The sequence below is a fragment of the Crocuta crocuta genome, unplaced genomic scaffold (assembly GCF_008692635.1).
Source record: "Crocuta crocuta isolate KB4526 unplaced genomic scaffold, BGI_CrCroc_1.0 scaffold258, whole genome shotgun sequence".
NCBI classification, from domain to species: domain Eukaryota; kingdom Metazoa; phylum Chordata; class Mammalia; order Carnivora; family Hyaenidae; genus Crocuta; species Crocuta crocuta.
In genome coordinates, this window is record NW_027532842.1 from 155832 (window position 1) to 175492 (window position 19661).

Here is a 19661-nt window from a genome sequence, read left to right on the forward strand (position 1 = left end):
TGGCATAGAGCAGGCACGCAGTGAAGGCTCGCCACACCAAGAGTAGGGAGGGGCTTCCTCTTTGCTAGGGTTCTTCTCCAATATCAGCATATACTGTTCACTCCTACCTGCTATCATTGTGCACATGCGCGCGCACACACACACAATATTTTTTAATTTCCTCCCTTTCATGTTTTCTATGAAAAGCATGGCTTTTTAAATAGACATATGCAATCAAAGCATACCTGTCTTCCTGCTCAGTGGGTTTAGTGGAAATTCAGTCTATTTATTATTGCTAGGTGCCTAGGGCTACCTCTTTGCTAACCACTTCCAGCTTCAGGAATGTTCTAAAAGCCAGATGGTGCCAAAAAATGCTCTGGGGAACCATGACTTTATAATCCATAGGCCAAGGACAATATTTTCCCAGTGCCAAAGAAGTGGTGATTGTCCAGATTTGTGAATGGTCCTGTTTACTGGCATTAAAAGACTGAGAGAGTTGCCTTAATAATATCCCTTCCCCATAAAACACTCAAAAATACCAGAGTAGCATTCCTTTTTTTTTTTTAATGCCCCTACCTTTTTATTTAGAAAAGATGGCAGAATAGTGCGGTGAACACTTGATCAATCATAGGACACTCGCATCTCTCTCCCGCACATTCTTTCTCAGAACAGGGACCTCCTCCTCCCACACCTCAGGTCCATCATCGCACCCAAGGACTCCCACATTGGCACAGTAACCTTATCAGGTACATTGGTCCCCCAAATGTCCTTTACAGACACTTTTTGGATCCAGCATATGATCAGCGATTACACATTTCATCACTTCATTTGACTGTCGTGATCAGCTGAACCCTTTTTAAATGATGTAAGTGTGGTTGGACATTTTACGGCAATACTATAGATTAATGTTTTGCCTAAAGGAGAGCTTTATTGAGGAATTTAGACAATGATTCTCTATTAGTCAAGTAATTCTCATTAGACAGTACTTGTATTCATTGGTACCAACTGTATCTTTGTAACAGCTGTCAGGGTGATCCTGTGATTAAGGGCTGTAACGTTCCTCTATGAGTAGATAATTCACATGCAAGAGTGGACAGCCCTACTGCTCAACAGACACAAAGGTAAAATCCAGAATAGCAGATCTCTATAATCACTAGGTTTCAGGGGGACATAGGAGTGTGTCCTGCACACCACTGGTCCCTGCATCGTCCGCGCAGCTGATGTGTTCTGGTCACAGCGCAGTGCTGGGACTTCAGGAGGAGGCACTGCCTTCGCTGTACTAATCAGGCAGATCAGCTGTCAGCGTAAGAAACCCAACCTAAAGGACTTTAGTTCAAAGAGGAAATTTACAGAAAGAATGATTGTATGTAATTAAAGAGCACTAAATGACCAGTGTGTGGATAGCCCGGGGCCGCTGGGCTTCCAGAACATCAGGACTGGTGTGAGCATGGCACGCCTCTCCTCTGACCTTGCTGATGTCTGCTGTGCCCCCTGCACACGTGCTTCCTGGGCAGGGTGGGAAGTCCCTGGCAGATGTGCAGAGATGTGCCTCCTTGTGTCAAGGAGTCAGGGAAAAACTCATGGTGGGCACCCTCCCGGGACCAAACTGCCCACAAGTGAGCTCAGGAAGAACGTGACCACTTGCGTTCAAGACATGGGTGGAGTGGAGGGAGGAGCACTTCTCTGGGCAGGGGCTGCCGCCCCGGGAAGAACAGAAGGATATTTGGCGCACCCGGCCATGGGGTCTGCCAGCTTCTGTCTCCTCCCTGGGCTCTTCCCGCACCTCAGGGCAGATGTGTCACCCTGACAGGGCAGGGAGGACCACGGCCAAGGAGCAATTCTTCATGACTGGTGGGCAGCCTTCAGGGTCCACCTATCACCAACGGTCCCCAAGTCACACACACTGAGGATGGGCTGGGATGCTGTCAGGGAAGCAGCCAGTTCTGGGAATCATCATGCATAACCTAAGCAATTCACACATCCCTTTCTCTGAACTTGGCCCTTGCCGTTTGCCCCAGAAGGCGTTTCTCCCCTGAGATCTCTGCAGGCTCACCCCCCTCTACACCCCCCACCCGCCCTGCTTTAGCTCCTCTTGGCCCTTGTGTGTCATGGGCTCCAGATGAATGTCAGGGATGAGGACAGGCCAACTCCCAGGTCTCTGACTTTGGTGTCAGGGTGAAAAATGGTGCCAAGCCTCAAAATGGAGCCCACAGGAGGAGGCCAGGACAGTGAGGCAAGTGAGGACAGGTGACATCACCCTCATGAGACATGTTGAATTTGAAATGTCTGCAGAGAGCTGGTGGGCAGAGGGCTCCAGGTGCGAAACTCAGGAGGGAGGGCTGAGCCGAAACGGACAGCCAGTTAGAGCAGAGCCAGTGCCTCAAGCTGTGGTTGTGGACAAACAAGTGGGCCATACGTGGAGTCTTGGCGAAGGATTGGTGGTTGGGGCTGGAGTGGGCGGTGCTACTGTGTCCAGTGAAACAGGGTATAGGGTACACAGGGTCCCTGGGAGTCACTCCTTCAGTGGAAGCCACAGCCCTGCTCCCACATCTCCACATCATCCCCTTCTCTGAGGGGAGAGTGATCACCCTCTTAGGGACCCTCTTCAACAAGGCCAGGACTGCCTGGCCAACTGCAGGAAAGCCTCAGACTCTCCCCTTGTTGCCCAAACTGTCTATGACATCCTCACCTCTCCTTTTAAAAGCAAGTGGGGATTTGGGGTGACTGGTTGGCTCAGTCAGTTAAGCGTCCGACTTTGGCTCAGGTCATGATCTCACAGTTCATGGGTTCGAGTCCCGCATCAGGCTCTGTGCTGACAGCTCAGAGCCTGGAGCCTGCTTCAGATTCTGTGTCTCCCTCTCTCTCTCTCTCTCTCTCTTTCTCTCTCTCTCTCAAAAATAAATTTAAAAAACTTTTTAATTTTTTTAAAAATGTTTTTTATTTATTTCTAGGAGAGAGAGAGACAGCATGAGCAGGGGAGGGTCAGAGGGAGAGGGAGTGACAGACTCTGAAACAGGCTCCAGGCTCTGAGCTGGCAGTCAGCACAGAGCCCGACGCGGGGCTCGAACCCACGAACCGCGAGATCATGACCTGAGCGAAAGTCGGACGCTTAACCGACTAAGCCACCCGGGCGCCCCATTAAAAAATTTTTTTTAAAAGTAAGTGGGGATTTATTAGCTTTTGTAAGAAATGATGAGCCCTGTCAGGATCATGATCTCTGTGGGCTTCAGCTTGGGGTTGATCCCCATGGCCCAAGAGACCCCTCTGTAGACTTGTTTCCATGGGCCAGTGACAGCCCCCAACCCCACACGTGCCCTCCCCCTGCCACCATGAAACAAACCAAAGCCAGGACCGGCCACATGTGTATTTCCTTTTCCAACCCTGTTATTCCAAAGAGGTCTTTGTGTCAAGCAGCTTCGCAGTTTCTGTGAGGAATGGGGTTTGAAATCCACTCTTGGCTAAAACTCTGGATAGCATGTGATAGGGGAGAGAGTCGGCGGAGGTTCAGGAGGGTCCCAAGTAGGAAATAGATAGGGGCAACGGGACAAGAACTGGAAGACACCAGCTAGACAGCAGAGAGCACCCAGGATGCTCGGAGTTTATTCTGGTTTTGATGCTGGTGGCCGAAACAGGCGCTTCTGATTTCCAGGGCCTGTTCACTCAGTGGGACAACAGATGGGTATATTAAGGCTGAGACAGGTTGAACAAGGAGAAACCCATCTTCCTTTGACCCTCAGAATGCTCACCGCTGGGCCTCTGCACACAGGCTCTCATGGGACACATACAGCCACAAGAGATAATTTAGGGTTCCTGTTTACTGCTCACTGTCCCGAGTTTACATGTGGGACCATGTTCTGAAAGGCAATTTCCATTGTTTCCTTACATACACTATTACTGCTCTGCTCTCAGAAATCACTAGTGAACTTCACAGGGCTGAGTCTAGTGATCTGGGCCGCCACGCTGCTGGCGGCTCTGCAGCACTCGCTGCTCTCTGTCTGTCGCTCCTCTCTCACTGGCCTGGAAGCCAGCTGTTTGAAGTCCAGTTGGTGGCAGGTGCCCACTCCATCCAAAGGCTCTGGGGGAGGATTCTTCCTTTCCTCTCCCAGCTTCTGGTGGCTCCAGAGGTCTGTCAGCTTGTGGCCACTTCTCTCTCCCTTTTTCACATCATCTTTCCCACATGGGTCCCTGTGATCACTTTATCTCTCTTCAAGGACACTTGTGATGGCATTTAGGGTATGCCCAAATAATCTAGAGTCATCTCCTCCTCTCATGATGCCAAGTTTAATCACATCTGCAAAGACCCACTTTCCAATAAGGTCATATCCACAGGTTCTGGGGATTAGAACTTGCTAGCTCTGGGTGGCCATCTTTCAGCCCACTACCATGCCCCACAGTGGATGAGAAAAAATATTGCCCTTGTCTTTCTTGCAGTGTTTTCCTGTCTGTTTCACCAGAGAGAAATCTCCCAGAAAAAGTGTGCTTTCTTTGTAGTTATATAGGAATATTAAGCTGGTAATTAAAATGTGTAAGCCTTTAGGAATGCCTCTGATGGTCATGAGGAGGCCCACAAATGACATCTTTCTCCATGTAAGTCACCACAACAAGAGGGAGAAGTGAAAGGGGAGACTGGAAAGTGCTTTCCAGGATGGGAGATACAGAAAGGCATGATATGTTAAGGCGGACAAACTATTTCAGACTAGCATCTAAACTATAGAATATTCTCTTTGGGATCTTGGAACTGAGGGGGATGGGAGGCCAGGCCCAGGTTTATTCTGATCAGAAAGGGCAGGAGGTGGTATGAGGGATGGAGGGTAGAGGCTGGCCTCGAGGAGGGGCCTGGGAGTAGTCAGGATTCAGGTAGGACAGAGTGGCTTCCAGGGTCTGGAAGAATAATCTTGCCCCTGTCCTGAATCTCACAGGCAGCTGACCAAGTATCTAGGAGCTGTTGCCAGCTAGCCTCTCTGAACACCCAGAGTGGAGAAAAGACCACAGCTCCTCTTTGATGGTCCCCTACCTTCTACCAGAGCTTCATAAGGAGGTAAACAGACTGTGCTCCAAGGCTTAGCCAAGTGGTGCTACACTGAGTTGTCCCAAACAGGAGAGAGAAGACAGTGCCATTATTCTAATACCACTAGTTAGAGATCGGGGTCCTGACTGGGCTTCACACTCAGGATGGGTCACTCAGTCCAGAGTTCTCAGCTCACTAAAGCCTGGTGGTAAGATTTAGGCAGAAGGGAAGACCCGCTCAGGTTCTGAGCCTGACCCCAGCTCCGCTTCCTGGACGAGTCTGTGTGTGGGACTACAGTCATCTCAGCCAGCAATAAAATGGCACTTGCTTCCATCTTCCATTATTCCTTGATGTGTGCCTCCCTCTGGGATCTCACCAGAAGAAGGGGTTATTGGCGGGCCGTATTCAGATTCCCAGGGGCCCCTGCTCAGATGCCAGGAATCATCAGCATCTCAAACTGTATCTAGTCTCATCCTTCCTACCAGCCACCCATCACATTCTCCCTATCTGATGGTCCATGATGCCTCATGCTGTCCTTTACCCACAGATGAAAGAGGACAGATGTAGGAATCTAGAGACACTGGTCCCAGACTTGGCTCTTGCCACCTTTTTGCTTATCATCCTGAGCACATCACTTCTCTGTTACGGACTGAGTGTTGGTAACACCCCCACACCCATATGTTGAAGCCCTAACTGCCATGTGGTGGTGGTAGGAGGTGATGCCTTTGGGAGGTGATCAGCTTGACGGGAGGTCAGAGGTAAACAACTCTGCTTAACTACCATTAACCCAGAATTTCCCAAACATATTTCAGCAAGGACCGGTGGGCAGTGGCTAGCTCATCTCCACTCCATTTGTGCTGCATGGCAGACAGGTGAGAAAGCAGGACCCTAGCTGCAGAGGTAGGAGTGGGAAGGGGCCAAAAGGAAGAGCCGGGTCGGAAAAAAGTCAGATGTTTTCCACTGCTTTGCCCCATTTTCTTCCAGTGAGGCCAGACCAACTGGAAGTTGCACCTGGAGGTAGCTGGAACCTTGCCTGACATGACTTATAAGATGGGCTTTGTTTTGAATGCCGCTGACTTCATATAATGGCATTATTTCCTCAAGGGATTAGTTAATGGAGGGAACATTGCCCTCAGCAAAACAGCATTAATGCAGAGCTCTCAATTTAAAATAGTACCAAGTAGGCAGGCTAGAACCCTGAGGATTAAACTCTAAATGTTATGGTCCAAAAATAAAGGATTAAAAATGAGTACTTCATTAAAATGGGGAGAGATCGAGTGTTTAAGGGTTTACATAAAGCAGGGTGGGGAAAGGGGTCTGGCCAAGGTGGCTTGGTTGCTTAGGTGGCTCAAAGATCCAGACACAGAAGGCCAAAGCTGTGGGGGAGGGGGGCAAACTGTTCCCCCTGCCCTTTGTAGCAGCTGAGGATATTAACGCTTAAGGGATAAAGTAGTAATATGGTCTGGCCCATCTGCAACTGGTGACAGAGCTGAGAGTGGGTCCTCTCTGTGCCTCTGGAGCCTGGATTCGGTAGGAAGGAGAAAACTTGGGATTTAAAAGCATGTCGAGAAGAAGGGAAGGAAGGAAGGAGGGAGGGAGGGAGGGAGGGAGGTTGGGAGAAAGGCAGACAGCTAGGCATAGTTTGCTAGTATGAGGCAGCGGGAATCAATTGTCTAGCTTTTAGAGACATAGAGAGGATTGTTTGTGTCCTCAGCACCCTCCTCTTCTCTGGGGGACAGTCCTTGGCATCACTGTGGCTCTATGAGACCAGCCATTTGTAAAGGAACCAGTCTCCAGCTCTCACTTGGTTTGAGCCAAGGTAAGTGCTGACTCAAGATAGGTCAGCACGTCTCTTTGCTAGGGATGTGAGACTTCGAACCCAGGAGAACTTGAAGTCAGTCTCTCTGTGGAGTTAAGGCTACAAATTAAACCCAGAGACTATTGTGGCCATGTTTCCCGAAACATAAGTACTTGATTAAAATGGGGAGAGATCCAGTGTTTAAGGGTTTACATAAAACAGGGTGGGGAAAGGGGTCTGCAGAGAGAGAGAACAGACAATATAACAGGGACAAGGATGGAATGTCAGTTCTGATGGGGTTTTTAAGTTCTTGGTCGTAATGTTTCCCATTGTTCTACAAACCAATACATTTCTCCTTTTGCCTATGCTTGGATTACCTAACAGGTATCCAGGAGTCTTCACTGATGTGGGGGTTCTCCACCGGCACCAGCTGGAGGTACTGAGGTCTGAGTTCCTGTGTGGGTGGTCAGAAAAATCCCAGGGAACAATCATGCAACTTAACTGGAGAGAGCAGCCTCTGCCTGGGAGCGGCTAGAAATTCCACAGACACGTGTGGAATGCCAGTCATGGTGGGGGATGGGATGGGGCTCCTAAAACGTGCCCAGTGAGGATCCAACATTCTTGGCCAGCGTGGAATCGGGAAGGAGGCCACAGGGGCCTTGAGGTCTGGGCGTTGGAGATGTGAAAGAGACACAGGTGCAGGCTCACCTCTAATTGGGAGTCCAGGGCAAGAGTACAGATGGAGGCTGGGTCTTGACAAGTTAAATATAAAGTTAACAAAATTTTCAATAAAATGTTCAATAGACAGCAAGTGTTCCATCCTCCCACTCTGGCCACATGTGAGGCCCTGGAAGGCCCGTACGGACGTAGAATTTTTGGAGTCTGTGTAGCTCCCTGGTGATGTGGCAATGCAGGAAGAGAAGCCCCTGGCTCCGTCTTTCTCCCTCCACCCTTAGCTTCCTCCTGCACCATGAGGGGAAAGATGGCACCCCCAGCCAGCACATCCAATGTGTGTCTGCACCCCAGCAAATGCCCACCCCTTAGCCTCTTGCTGGGTAGGGAATGTGTGGTCTCTCCACAGATGGATGGACCCCCAAGGACACTGCATTCATGGCCCTGGACACGGACTCAGGGCCATCTGGGCATGAGATCTCCAGGTCCCAGGACCTGCAGCATGGTCCAGAAATGGGACATTTCTCCTTTGCCCTGCAGACTCCTTGCCCTATGGGGAGGGGCATGGCCAGTACAGTACCCTTCTTGCCCCTATGAGAAGAAGGTCATGGGCTGCCCAAAGAGGAGGTGAGTAGTACTGGCAAGTACTGGACTGGAGGGTCAAGAGACTTCTTGTGTTCGCAGTCATGGACACTGTACCTTACTGTCCTCATTAGGAAAATGATGGCTTTGGATTAAGTGTGGAGATTTATAGCCCAGTGACTGGGGCCAAACTAAGGTTTGAAGTTGGGATAGTTTGGCTTGGGTGACTTTGTGCAAAAGAAAACTGCAATCTCTCTGAGGACCAGTTTCCTTACCTGTCAAGGAGGGTTGCACCTTCCCCAGGCTGGTTCAAGGTTAAATGATGCCCATGAAGAGATCGGTATAGCAAGTGCTATGTAACTGGAAACTGTGTCATTATTCTTTCTCTACCACTGTTGGGATCTCTGAGGGGGCTGAGAGCTTTCAAATAGCTGCTCTAGAACCACACTTGGAAAGGAGCAGGCAATTGGCCTTCTGATTTTATTCCTGGAGTTTGCTTTTCTCTACTCTGAGAGTCTGCATTGTTGGTGGTTAGAACTTGTGGGCTCTGAGAATTTTCTTGTGCCATTTACTTAACTGATAACCATCAACCAGTCATTTAAACTCTCAAAGCCTCAGTTTCCTTGTTGGTGAAATGGGATCATAACAGTATCTCTCCATGGGGGTATTATTAGGAATAAAGAAGATAAAACATTCAAGCTCTTAACAGGCTTGCCTGGCACAAATCAAACTTTCAAAATTGTCAGTTACTTTTTACCAGCAGAGCCCCTTTCCTCTCCACCGTCCCATCCCCGCTGCAGGTCAGTGGTTGTCGGGGAAACCTGGGGTGTGATGGAGCTGCAGCCCATCGGCTCTGTGCTGTCTGCACTCAGTGAAATCATGGTTTCCAAGGAAGAAAAGCCTTGAATCTGACTCGTTAGCTTCCATTCAAGCTCTAATGGTTTTGGGAGGAAGCCCACGTTGGCAGACAGCATTTCTTGTTTTGTTCTTTTTTGTCCCCGTGGGGCAAAGCTTACTCTCACTCAGTCATCTGGATTAACTGGGGAAGAATTTGCCAAGAAAGTAGCCTCTCCAGAGCCCAGACATGGAAGCTGCTATGTGATCGGGACTCCTGGGCAACTTTGCTTCCTTCTTTTTCCTGTGCAGGAAAATTTAAATTAAACAAATCCGAGCTGATAATAGACAAGTCTGGCTTCTCCCCGACAGCTGACACGCAGGCGACCTGGTGGCACCGGAGACTCTGGTAGATGCTGGGCCACCCCAGCTCAGGCTGATTCCGCCCCAGTGGCAGCCTGCAGGGAAAGGACCAGATGAGCGTGTGGATTCCTTGGGCGCCTGCTGCCTCCTGCTTAACCGTAAGCCCCCAGCTCAGCACAGCGGTCCTTCCCATCAGAGCACCACTTCCGTTAGCACAAACACGTGCACGCTGATCCCTTCTACCTGACCCTCTAGCACCAGCTCTTCTCTCTCTTGTTTATTTGAAACACTTTGGGAAGCCTTCTACTTCTGCTCCTCAGAATCCCTCCTTTCATGGTCAAGTCCTTGCCACTGTCACCTGCCCCCAGACCGCGCCAGCACCTGGAGCCTCTCACACTTCCCAGAACTCCTCCACCTTTTTCTCTTGCCTTGGTCTTTGCCTCATGCTCCTCTCTCTCTCTCTCTCTCTCTCTCTCCCCCTTCCTCCCTCCACCCTGCCTTTCACTTCTAATTGTGGTAAGATACACATGACACACAACTGACCATCTTAGCTACTGTTAACTGCAGGACAGTTTGGTGGCACTAAGCCCATCCACCACCACCCATGTCTGGAACTCTTGCATCTTATAAAATGGAAACCCTATCCCCATTAGACAACTCTCTACTCCCCCCTCTTCCCCCAGCCCCTGGCAACCACCATCTGACTCTCTGTCTTTGTGAATCTGACTCCTCTCAGTCCCTCATGTAAGTGTAGTTGTACAGTGTCTGGCTGATTTCACTCACCTTAATGTCCTCGAGGTACATCCATGCTGTAGCAGCTCTTCCTTTTCTAAAAGTTCCCTTTCAATTGGCTAAATCCTATTCAACTTTCAGGCCTGGGTATGAATGCCTTTCCTCCAGGAAGCCCTTGCCTACTTGGGCCCCCACACTGATGTTCCCACAATGCTTTGTCAGGGAGGTAGTCAAGGGGTAAAGACTGGAGACCACCCTCTGCTTCCCTGAGTGTGGACTCCTTTGGGTCACAGACTCCTTTCTATTCCCACTGTGTCCCACACAGAGCAGTGCTCAACAAATCGTGAAGCATGAATGTGTGAACAAACTCGCTGGAAGTATCCACTGACAATTTTCAGTAAAAATCTCGAGACCAAGGCTGAATGTTCTTGACCTATCAGGGACAGGGGATACACTCACCTACCCTTTGCTGGAGCACCGTTTGTATCTGTGGTGCTATTCTCCGTCCATTTACTGGATTCCATGGCTTCCATCAATACCCCCTCCACGTCTCTGAGAGCCCAAAGGTACCCATTCCCTCTCTGCTCCATGCACAGCCACTGAGTCATCCAGTAGCCTCCCTGGTGCTGTGTCTCTGGAGAGGATTTCCCAGTCTGCCTCTCCCAGCCTCACTTCACCCTACACAGCCTGGGAGGCATCTCCTCTTGACCACTTGGCCACCCCTTTCCGTATAAGTTAACTCCAGCCAATGTGTGCTTCACCAAGTTAACACTAGTGCCATCACTCGGGCCCGCATTTGTAGGAGGATGCTTGATCCCACGATAATCTGCCCATTGCCAAAGCTTCTATGTCGTGTCTGGAGCATTTTGAAACTGCACCTTCCTTTCTATGCTCACACCCAAGCCCCACTCTGAGCAGTGGCACCATGTGTCTGCCTTACCACTGAACACTGGTTTGACTTTGGAAAAACTCCTAAACCACAGTTTCCCTATCTGTAAGTGTGGATACTATACAGCACATCTCTCTGATGTTGTGAGAACCAAACAAAATAATTTACTGATTCCCAACTAAATGTCAGAGGTGGCCCCGGGTGGAAGATTGTCAACATTGTTTGGTGTTGAACAAAGTGTGTGCTGTTGGAGAAAGCTGAGCCCCACTGAGAGAATGTAGGTGAGGTATCTGTAAAACCAACATGGGTAAGGCCCATGACAGGGTCTTCTCCCACCTCTTTGCCACCCATGTTCTCTCCTTCTTGTCCTTGATGCTATAGCCAAGTTGTCCAGAGGAAGCATCAGTTTGATTTGTAGGGGAATCCTTGCTGCTCAAGGGCTCACATGTGACAGACTCCCTCCTAACTGAACTGATGGATTGACTGACCGACTCTGTAAATATCCTTCCAGATGCCCACAGCCTCCAACGGTCACATCTGGTAGATGGCACGTCTGCTGTCAATGGTTGAGGGCTGAGTTGTACCCTTAACAAGGACCTGCTGTGTTTGTTCCCAAACTGGTTTAAGCCATGGTACATTTTACTGTGATTACACATTTATTTCAATGGAATGAAAATTGATGAAATTATGCCAAAAAACCTTGTAAAAACTGAGATGAATTCTTCGGAAAGACTAGATGAAGGGTGAGGATATTGAACTGAGGATGGATGGGACAACTTTTAAAGCCTGGGGGAAAATTCTGTCTAGGAGGCCATTGTGGTCATATTGTTTTGCAAATAACTTCAGGTTCTTGCTCTACTTCAAATTTTTTTTTAATGTTTTATTTATTTCTAGGAGAGAGAGAGAGAGAGAGACAGCATGAGCAGGGGAGGGTCAGAGAGAGAGAGAGTCACAGACTCTGAAACAGGCTCCAGGGCTCTGAGCTGGCAGTCAGCACAGAGCCCGACACGGGGCTCAAACCCACGAACCGCGAGATCATGACCTGAGCGAAAGTCGGACGCTTAACCGACTAAGCCACCCGGGCCCCCCCTCTCTACTTTTAAAAAAGGCAAAAACTGAAAGTCATATACAATGAATTTATGGAAGACTATGCTGAACTCATTGCTTAGTTGAAGAAAGAGCCTTGGTCCAACACCCGAAGATTCGGGAATGGATGTACATTTTACTGTTGCAAGTTGAAATAAAACATTTACTATATGTATGTTGGTTCCATGCCTTAAAAAACATCTATTTTTAAGTAGCCCAGCAACGACAGGTGTGGATCCAGTAGGATGAGAGTATTTTCCCTGGTTGCCTTCCTTGTTGAGACCCTCTAGGCAGCCCCATTCTAGGCTCTTTTCTTCACTGTTCACAGCACCCCATTTATGTTCCATTCTTGAGGCCGTTCAGCAGAAGGAGGTGGAGAATCAGTGCTGTGCTCAGAGCCAACTTTCACAATGCCCTACTTGGAGTGGGCTGAGTGAGTGTTGGCGGCATTTTACTGCAACTGCTTCCTGAAGCTTGTTTGTGCTCTTTGGAAGACTTGCTCCACCTCACACCCATGGCAGTCTCTTGTGATGGACTGCAAGCTATCCCTCAAAACTCAGATGTTGGAGCCCTAATCCTTGGTGTGATGGTATTTGAAGATGGGGTCTTTGGGAGGTAATTAGGGTTTATGATGTCATAGACTTGGTGTCTTTATAAGAAGAGTAAGAGAGGGGCACCCTGGGTGGCTCAGTCAATTGAGCTTCTGACTTTGGCTCAGGTCATGATCTTGAGGTTCATGAGTTCGAGCCCCACATCAGGTTCTGTGCTGACAGCTCAGAGCCTGGAGCCTACTTTGGAATCTGTGTATCCTTCTCTCTCTCCTCTCCCCCATTTGTGCTCTGACTCTGTCTCTGTCTCTCTTTCAAAATTAAATAAACATTAAAAAAAAAGAAAAGGAAGAGAGAGTGTTCTTGTTTCGTCCCATGAAGACACGGTGAGAAGGCAGCACCTGCAAGCCAGGAAGAAGGCCCTCACCTGGAACTGAATTGTCCATAACCTTGATCTAGGACTTCCACCCTCCAGAGCTACAAGAATAAATGTCTGTGGCTTAAGCCACCCAGTCTTATATTTTATTACAGCAGCCTGAGCAGACTAGTACTCCAAGGATAGGAAACTAAAACCCAAGCAGGGTCTGTGAAGGTGAATAAAGAATGGCACTGATGTAAGCAGAAGTGTGTGGGGCCTCCTGGAAAAGTCCATAACAGTTGCTGATCTGGCTGGGAGGCACCTTCCTTTTGTCCTGGACTTCTGTTCTCCATACCTCTGCTTCTTTACACTATCTGGAAGGTGGGAGGCGCTGGCCGCTATAAGGTTATAGAGAAGACAGAAACCAGAGCTAAGATAGTGGGTAGAAGTATGAAGAAGGGGCCTGGACTCCTGATGACCTAGAGCCACTGTACCAAGGAACTGGGTAAGTCAGGATGGTGTCATCACTCACACAGCCTCATGGCCTAGATCTAAAACCCATGATGGAGGGTAAACACTTATGGGGCTGCTTTCAGGCCTTTTGGTGACTAGGACCCAAGAAAGTTGGCTTGGCACCTGGGGAAGAAAACGCCTCACAGAACTGGAGAGAAGCTTTCATTTGCCTTACTTATCTGTAGAACCCAACCAGATCCCAGTGTGGGGGAGATTGAAGGGCACACAGGGCCTTTCTGGTACCCCATGTTATTTGAGCTTTAGGAGCCCCAGTGCTCACCCCACACCCCACACCCTCAGGAGGTCAGAGTGGCTGCAGGTGAACAGAGAGATGTCCTGTCATATGCAGCCTTGAGGGCAGCAACATCAGCCATGGAGCTCGAGGTAAAGAACACAAGAGAGTGGCACTTGACTGCATGGGATGGTTAGACAAAACCAGGGTGCAGAGTGTCCAGTCATGCAGGTGAGATGTTAAACTGGTGAGATTTGAATGGTGACCTCATTATACACACAGGCCGGGGGGCTTAGGGACAAGTGACTCATGGTGATGACAGAGTAGCCTGGGATGCCTCAGCCAGGAAAGGCTGCCTTACTTCAGCTGGGCCCTCGCTTCGACCTAGCTGTTCCTGTTAGGCTCACCAGCCTTTGCAAAATGCATACCATTTATTTATGTCTTCTTTCATTTCAACTTCAAGGATCGAGTCTTCTGGAGAGCGAGGGTTAGGGGTATTTTCAGGCTGGAAGAAGAAGGAACATTTAGGGGAATAGGAACCCATGATCACACTGGTGACAGGAAACAGGGATAGCTTTTCAGTTACACGCATTTTCCATGTTGGAACAAGACCCAGGTTGGCTGAGTCCATTAGAAAACAAGAGTGTTTTCCCCTGAGCTTTTACTCAATTTTGAAACCACCAACTCCAATGTGATATTTTCCAGGTGAATGATTTTCTGCATTCTGTCAACTTGTTTCAGTTGTGGTTATGTTTGATATGCTGGTATTCTGGAAGGATCTCTACCGACACCCAGAATCCAATCAACACATTCGATTTTGCAAAAGAGACATTCAGAGAAACATAACATTTTTAGAGCTGGAACAAAACTCACAGATCAGCTCATCCCACCTCTCATTTCACAGATTAACGGAAGTGATGGCTAGAGGTCACACAGCTAAGGAAGGTGAACTTAACAGCGGAACTCAGGCAACGCTACCTCATCAACAGTGTGGCACACACTTTATTCTGCAATTTCATGGTTTGGATTCCCATCGACTGGCCCAAATACACTATGTAAGGGCTCAGGCTCTTTTCTTTTTCCCTGTGTATTTCTCTTGGAAAGAATTTATGGACTGTTTCCTAAGGTACCAGCAGTCAAATTGGACAGAATAAGAAACAAAGAAGCACCAATGGTTTATCTACGCAAGACCAAGGTCCATCCTGGAACCCAGTGCCCACTCTCTTTCACCTTAAGAGAACCCACATCATGTCAATTATCTATTTCAATTGGTGGAACTGAGTTGCCTCCTCCCCTCCCTGCCTCTTCCTTTTCCTCCTCTCCTCCTCCTTCTTCCTGCCTTGCCCTCCCTCAGCTACTTCCTTCCAGTTCCTACATTACACTTGCAGAGGGATTTCTCTCTCAGACTGCCTTCCAGCCACACACTCCCCTGGCTTCTGTGCTTGTCAGCACTTTCCCCTTCCTCTCGTCTTCCTCTCTTCCCACCTCCCTCTGTGCTTCTGTTTCCAAATGGCAGGCCTATCAAAATTAATGAAGTCGTTTATTTGCTCTATATCAAAAGCACACTGAAATTATTGTATTTCCAAGTAGGTCGATAGTGCTGGGTAGACACATTCTGATCTCCTGAGAGCCACCACCCACACCTCTTTATAACCTTGGGAATGCTTATGAGAATAGGATCATGGAAATGTGAGAGGCCTCTGACAAGACAGAAGGTTTTCTTGATCTATGCTGGCCCAGTCCCTTTATTTCCTATTTTGAACATGTTTGGGGCTCTACACAAAAGTCAGTGGCGAGGTCATCCTGTGTGATCAGTATTCTAGGAGGCTGCCAAGGAAAAGCCTGAGACACATCATTTTGCTGGCAGAGCAGGTGTTCTGCTTTGAGTTGTAACATAACCAGTGAGCAATAGCTCATGAAATGACCTTCTTTTCAATTTATTAAAGGGCAAGCATTTCTTGGAAATCCATATATTTCACTAAGCTCTAAATCAAGGCTACATCTACCAGGGCCTGCTTAAAATCCCCTGCTCCAGTTTTGACTTTTATACACTGGGGCACTAACCCATTCATTTCTTCCTTTCCTTCAGAAGCCAAGCTTTTGTGTATTTCTTAATAGAGAGTATGTGCTGTGGGCTGAATCTGCAATGTCTCTCCTTCTCAGATGTGACAGCTGGGCTGAGCATGATCCCGAGTCTCCTTACATCCCAAGGCCATGAATAATTGTCTTTTTATCAGTCAAGAGGAGGACAAAGTCAAGTGACACTGGAGTGATGAGCTGCAATCATACCCACAGATGGACCCACAACCCTCTACCCTGGCTCTAGTCTGTAGCACAATCTCAGGACAGTTTTAATCTCCATGTTTACTTGTTCTCTGGGTCATCCCTTCACTCTTTCAGGCTGCAGATTATCTCCATACTGATCTGCCTGGAAGCCACGAAATCTGAAAACAGGTGAAAATTTTCACCTGTATGAAAATACAGGTGAATTGGATGGGCCAGGACCAACCTTAGCCTTTTCTTCCACTGCGTTGTCTTGCTCCTCCTTTCCAGTGCGCAGAGCAGCAACATCCCCATCCAGCACAGGGTGAGCAGGCATGCTCTGGGGATCAGTCAAAATTTCACAAGGCACTCGAGGGTGGCTCCAGGAGGCAGGAGTGAAAATATCCCAGGGGCTGTCCTGCCCAAAGGTTCCTGGAGGAATAGAGACACATGAGCAGAGTACTGGAGCTAACCTGTCTTCCAATAAGAGCAAAGCTTACTGCTAAGGTTGTTAGGTCAACCTAGTGAAATTCAGTTCTGCTTTTGTGGTTCCATAAGAAACAACTCCAGGGCAGTTGGCTCTGGAGACTAGAGCCTGGAATATCTCCTACAGAATGCATCACCTGGGTGCGTAAGCTACTCAGTAATATACCAGGGATGTACAGGATAGATTCCAAATGGTTTCAGCACTTGCTTCAAGGAACATGAGATAAGGAGACAAGCTGACCTGCTGAAATAGAGATAGAGTCTCTCAATGCAGTGAGTCAGGTGAATGTCACTACTTTAGCCCTTTCCCTATGTCTTGAATTGTTCCTATCAAGACATGACTCTATGATAACACAGTTCTTTATCAAACTCACTGCATTCAGTCTAGCTGAGTTATCTAAGTTTAAATGTCTTTGATTCTCCCAATTTTTTGTGAAAGGAGGCTGACTTTAAGGTATACATTTTCTTTCCTGCAAAACTCACATGTTAAAGCTCTAACCCCCAATTGTGACTATATTTGGAGATAAAGCCTTTATGGGAGTGATTAAGGTTAAAATGAGGTCATGAGGGTAGGACCCTGATCTGACAGGGATCTGGTAAGAAGAGATACCAGAGCAATCTCTCTGCCATGTGAGGATACAAGAAGATGGCCCTCTGCAAGCCAGGAAGAGAGCTCTCTCCAGAACCCGACCATGCCAGCACCCTGATCTCAGACTTCCAGTCTCCAGAACCATCCTGAGGTGGGAAAGAAATGACTATTGTTTCAGTTGCCCAGCCAATGGTATTTGTTAGGCAGCTTGAGCTGACTAATACACTTGGTGCTAGAGAATTTATGAAGCCCTGAACTAGGACTGAGGAGGAAGCCAGGTGGAACATTCCATACCTATGTACTCCCCATCTCTGCTCCATAGGCGCATGGTACAGTCAAGGGAGGATGACAGCAGAAACTGTTCTTCTATCAGCTCCAAACTAATGAGGAAAAAAAAGGAGGAGAGATGCTCCAAGGCTGTTCCAGCATGAAAGGGACATGGGATCGATATGTCAATGCTCCATTACTTACAGTTGGAATGTAGAAGGCAGGTCAACAAATTGAATTCTTGGTACCATTCTCTCCCTACCTCCTACCACATCACACCCTCCAAAATTCTCCAGCTCCAATTCCAAGATATCAAACAAGGTACACTGAAAATCATCTTATGGATCATGGGTCTGGGGGGAAGATCAAGATATTGTAAAGAACAGCCCCACCAGAGTTCAAGTTGTGCCCTTAGCAATGACTCCTTTCAATTCAGTAAAAACAAAACAAAACAAAAACAAAAACGGGGGGGGGGGCACCTGCACGTGGGTGGCTCAGTAGGTTGAGTGTCTGACTCTTGATTTCAGCTCAAGTCATGAGCCCAGGGTCATGGGATCAAACCCCACATCAGGCTCTGCCTGTGCTCTCTCTCTCAAATAAAAAAATTAAATTAAAATTTTTAGAGTTATAAAAAGATGAAATTTACTGAGTTTCTAAACTTAAAGGAAAATACCAGACCAAATCAAGGAAGACAAGCATCCATTTACAAGAAAAATGAAGACTTCTAATCACTTCCTTCAGTCCCGTGCAAACAAAACACACATCTTGTTTTCCCCAATAGTAGGATTCAGGATTATAATACCATTTTCCTATTTTGACTAATTCAGAGGCCTTCTGAGAGGATTGATTTGATCAAAGCAATGGGAAGTATTTTACCCCCTACAAATTCTCAAACTCTAAAATGGATGGTACTCACGATGTCACCACACTGACATGGGCCCTCCAGAAGGTCACCTCTAAACCAAAAGAAAGAACACACCTGAGTACAGTGAGAGAGTTAATCACCATGATGCTAGATGCTGTACAAGAGTTTCACAGGATGGGGTCAGATCTGGATGAGTGTCAGCAAGTGAGAGGTGCCAGTGTGGCAGTCATTGGTTTTGCTACATTAACCGCTAAGTGTTATGCACCTACTATGTGCAAGAACCATGTCAGGTTCAAAGACATATAAATTGTGTACCATGCAAGCTGCTTATGCTATGGTTTCCCTCAGTGCTTAGGGTTTGGAAAGCACACAGGAGTAGACAAGTAATCAAAACTGATTTGTAAAGTAACCTCATGAGTGCTAAGCTCCCAGTACTTGGAGTAAAAGACCAAGGCTAGGCAGGTGGCTCTTACTCCTAAATTCCAATTTCTCTTGCTGTAGCATTTAAACTTCTGTGGGGAACAGGAAAAGGTGACTAAATGGAAGTCTGTGAATATTTACCTCTATATTGGCTTTCCAGAGACATGTCTAATGGGATTTTACATAGCCATTTAAATATATTACATACAAAATATGTTCAACAGAGCTAAATATGCTTACTCAGAAAGTTGTTCAAAGGATGCAAAGGAAAAAAAATCAAATCCTGAAAATTATGTACATGTGCATAGAAACTTTCTGAAAGAAAGTTGAGATTCATTAACAGTGTTCCCAGGATTCAGAAATGGCAGGTTAGGTTGTAGAGAAGGTCAGAGTAACAACTACTACTTTCTGTTTTTCATTCTTTTGTGCTGTCTGATTTTTTTCTAATCTTGAGCATTTTTACAATTGTATGAAAGGATTTTGAATTTTTAAACATTTTTGTACTGTCAAATCAATGTTTCCACAAAACAGATTTTCTGGAATACAGATTTCCAAAAATAAAAAATAAAGCACATCTATAACCTCATCTACCAAGAGATAACATTTGTGAAAAATTTGGTGTTTGTCTTTCCAACTTCCGATCTTCCATTGTATTTCTTTGTTTTAACAAAGACTCATACTTTCTTTTTTTAAGACTCATGTGTGAATATTGTTTTGCAATCTGAATTTTTTCCTTTAATAATTTACCACGAATATTTTTCCTGTGAATACATCTTCATCTACAGCATTGTTATTCAATGACTAGATGATATTCTAGTGTATTTGTTATACCTCATGCATTGAATCAATTCTCCTTATGTTGGATATCTAGGTTGTTTCTAATTATTCTTTCTCCCTTATGAACAATGTATTGATTCACAACCTGATAACTAAATCTTTCTGTACCTGTCTTATTACTTCTTTGAAGTAGGATTGCCGGTTTGAAGCATTAGATATGTATAGTCAACTTGCCCTTCAGATAGCATATACCAATTTGCCCCCCTAGGCAAGGGGAGTGCCCATTTTCCTGTATCCTTGCCAACCTAGAAGTATTTGTTTCTAACTCCATTCTTAAAGCGTTTTAAGAGACATCCTCCCCCACCCCTCATCCTCACTGGTACAATTTAACCTTCCCAACC

General features: G+C 47.1%; 1 protein-coding gene across 1 annotated transcript in view; it reads right to left on the reverse strand.

The window, feature by feature from the left end:
• Positions 1–8465: 8465 nt before the first annotated feature.
• Positions 8466–19661, reverse strand: part of LOC144216093 (cilia- and flagella-associated protein 337-like) — a 115554-nt gene continuing 104358 nt past the window's right edge. Inside the window, exons 25-29 of the mRNA XM_077745372.1 lie at positions 18115–18154; positions 17226–17311; positions 16104–16288; positions 14023–14099; positions 8466–9331 (exon numbers count right to left, since the gene is read on the reverse strand). Of these exons, the coding sequence (XP_077601498.1) occupies positions 9058–9331; positions 14023–14099; positions 16104–16288; positions 17226–17311; positions 18115–18154 (662 nt within the window). The 3' untranslated portion in view covers positions 8466–9057. The remainder of the gene's footprint in view (positions 9332–14022; positions 14100–16103; positions 16289–17225; positions 17312–18114; positions 18155–19661) is intronic.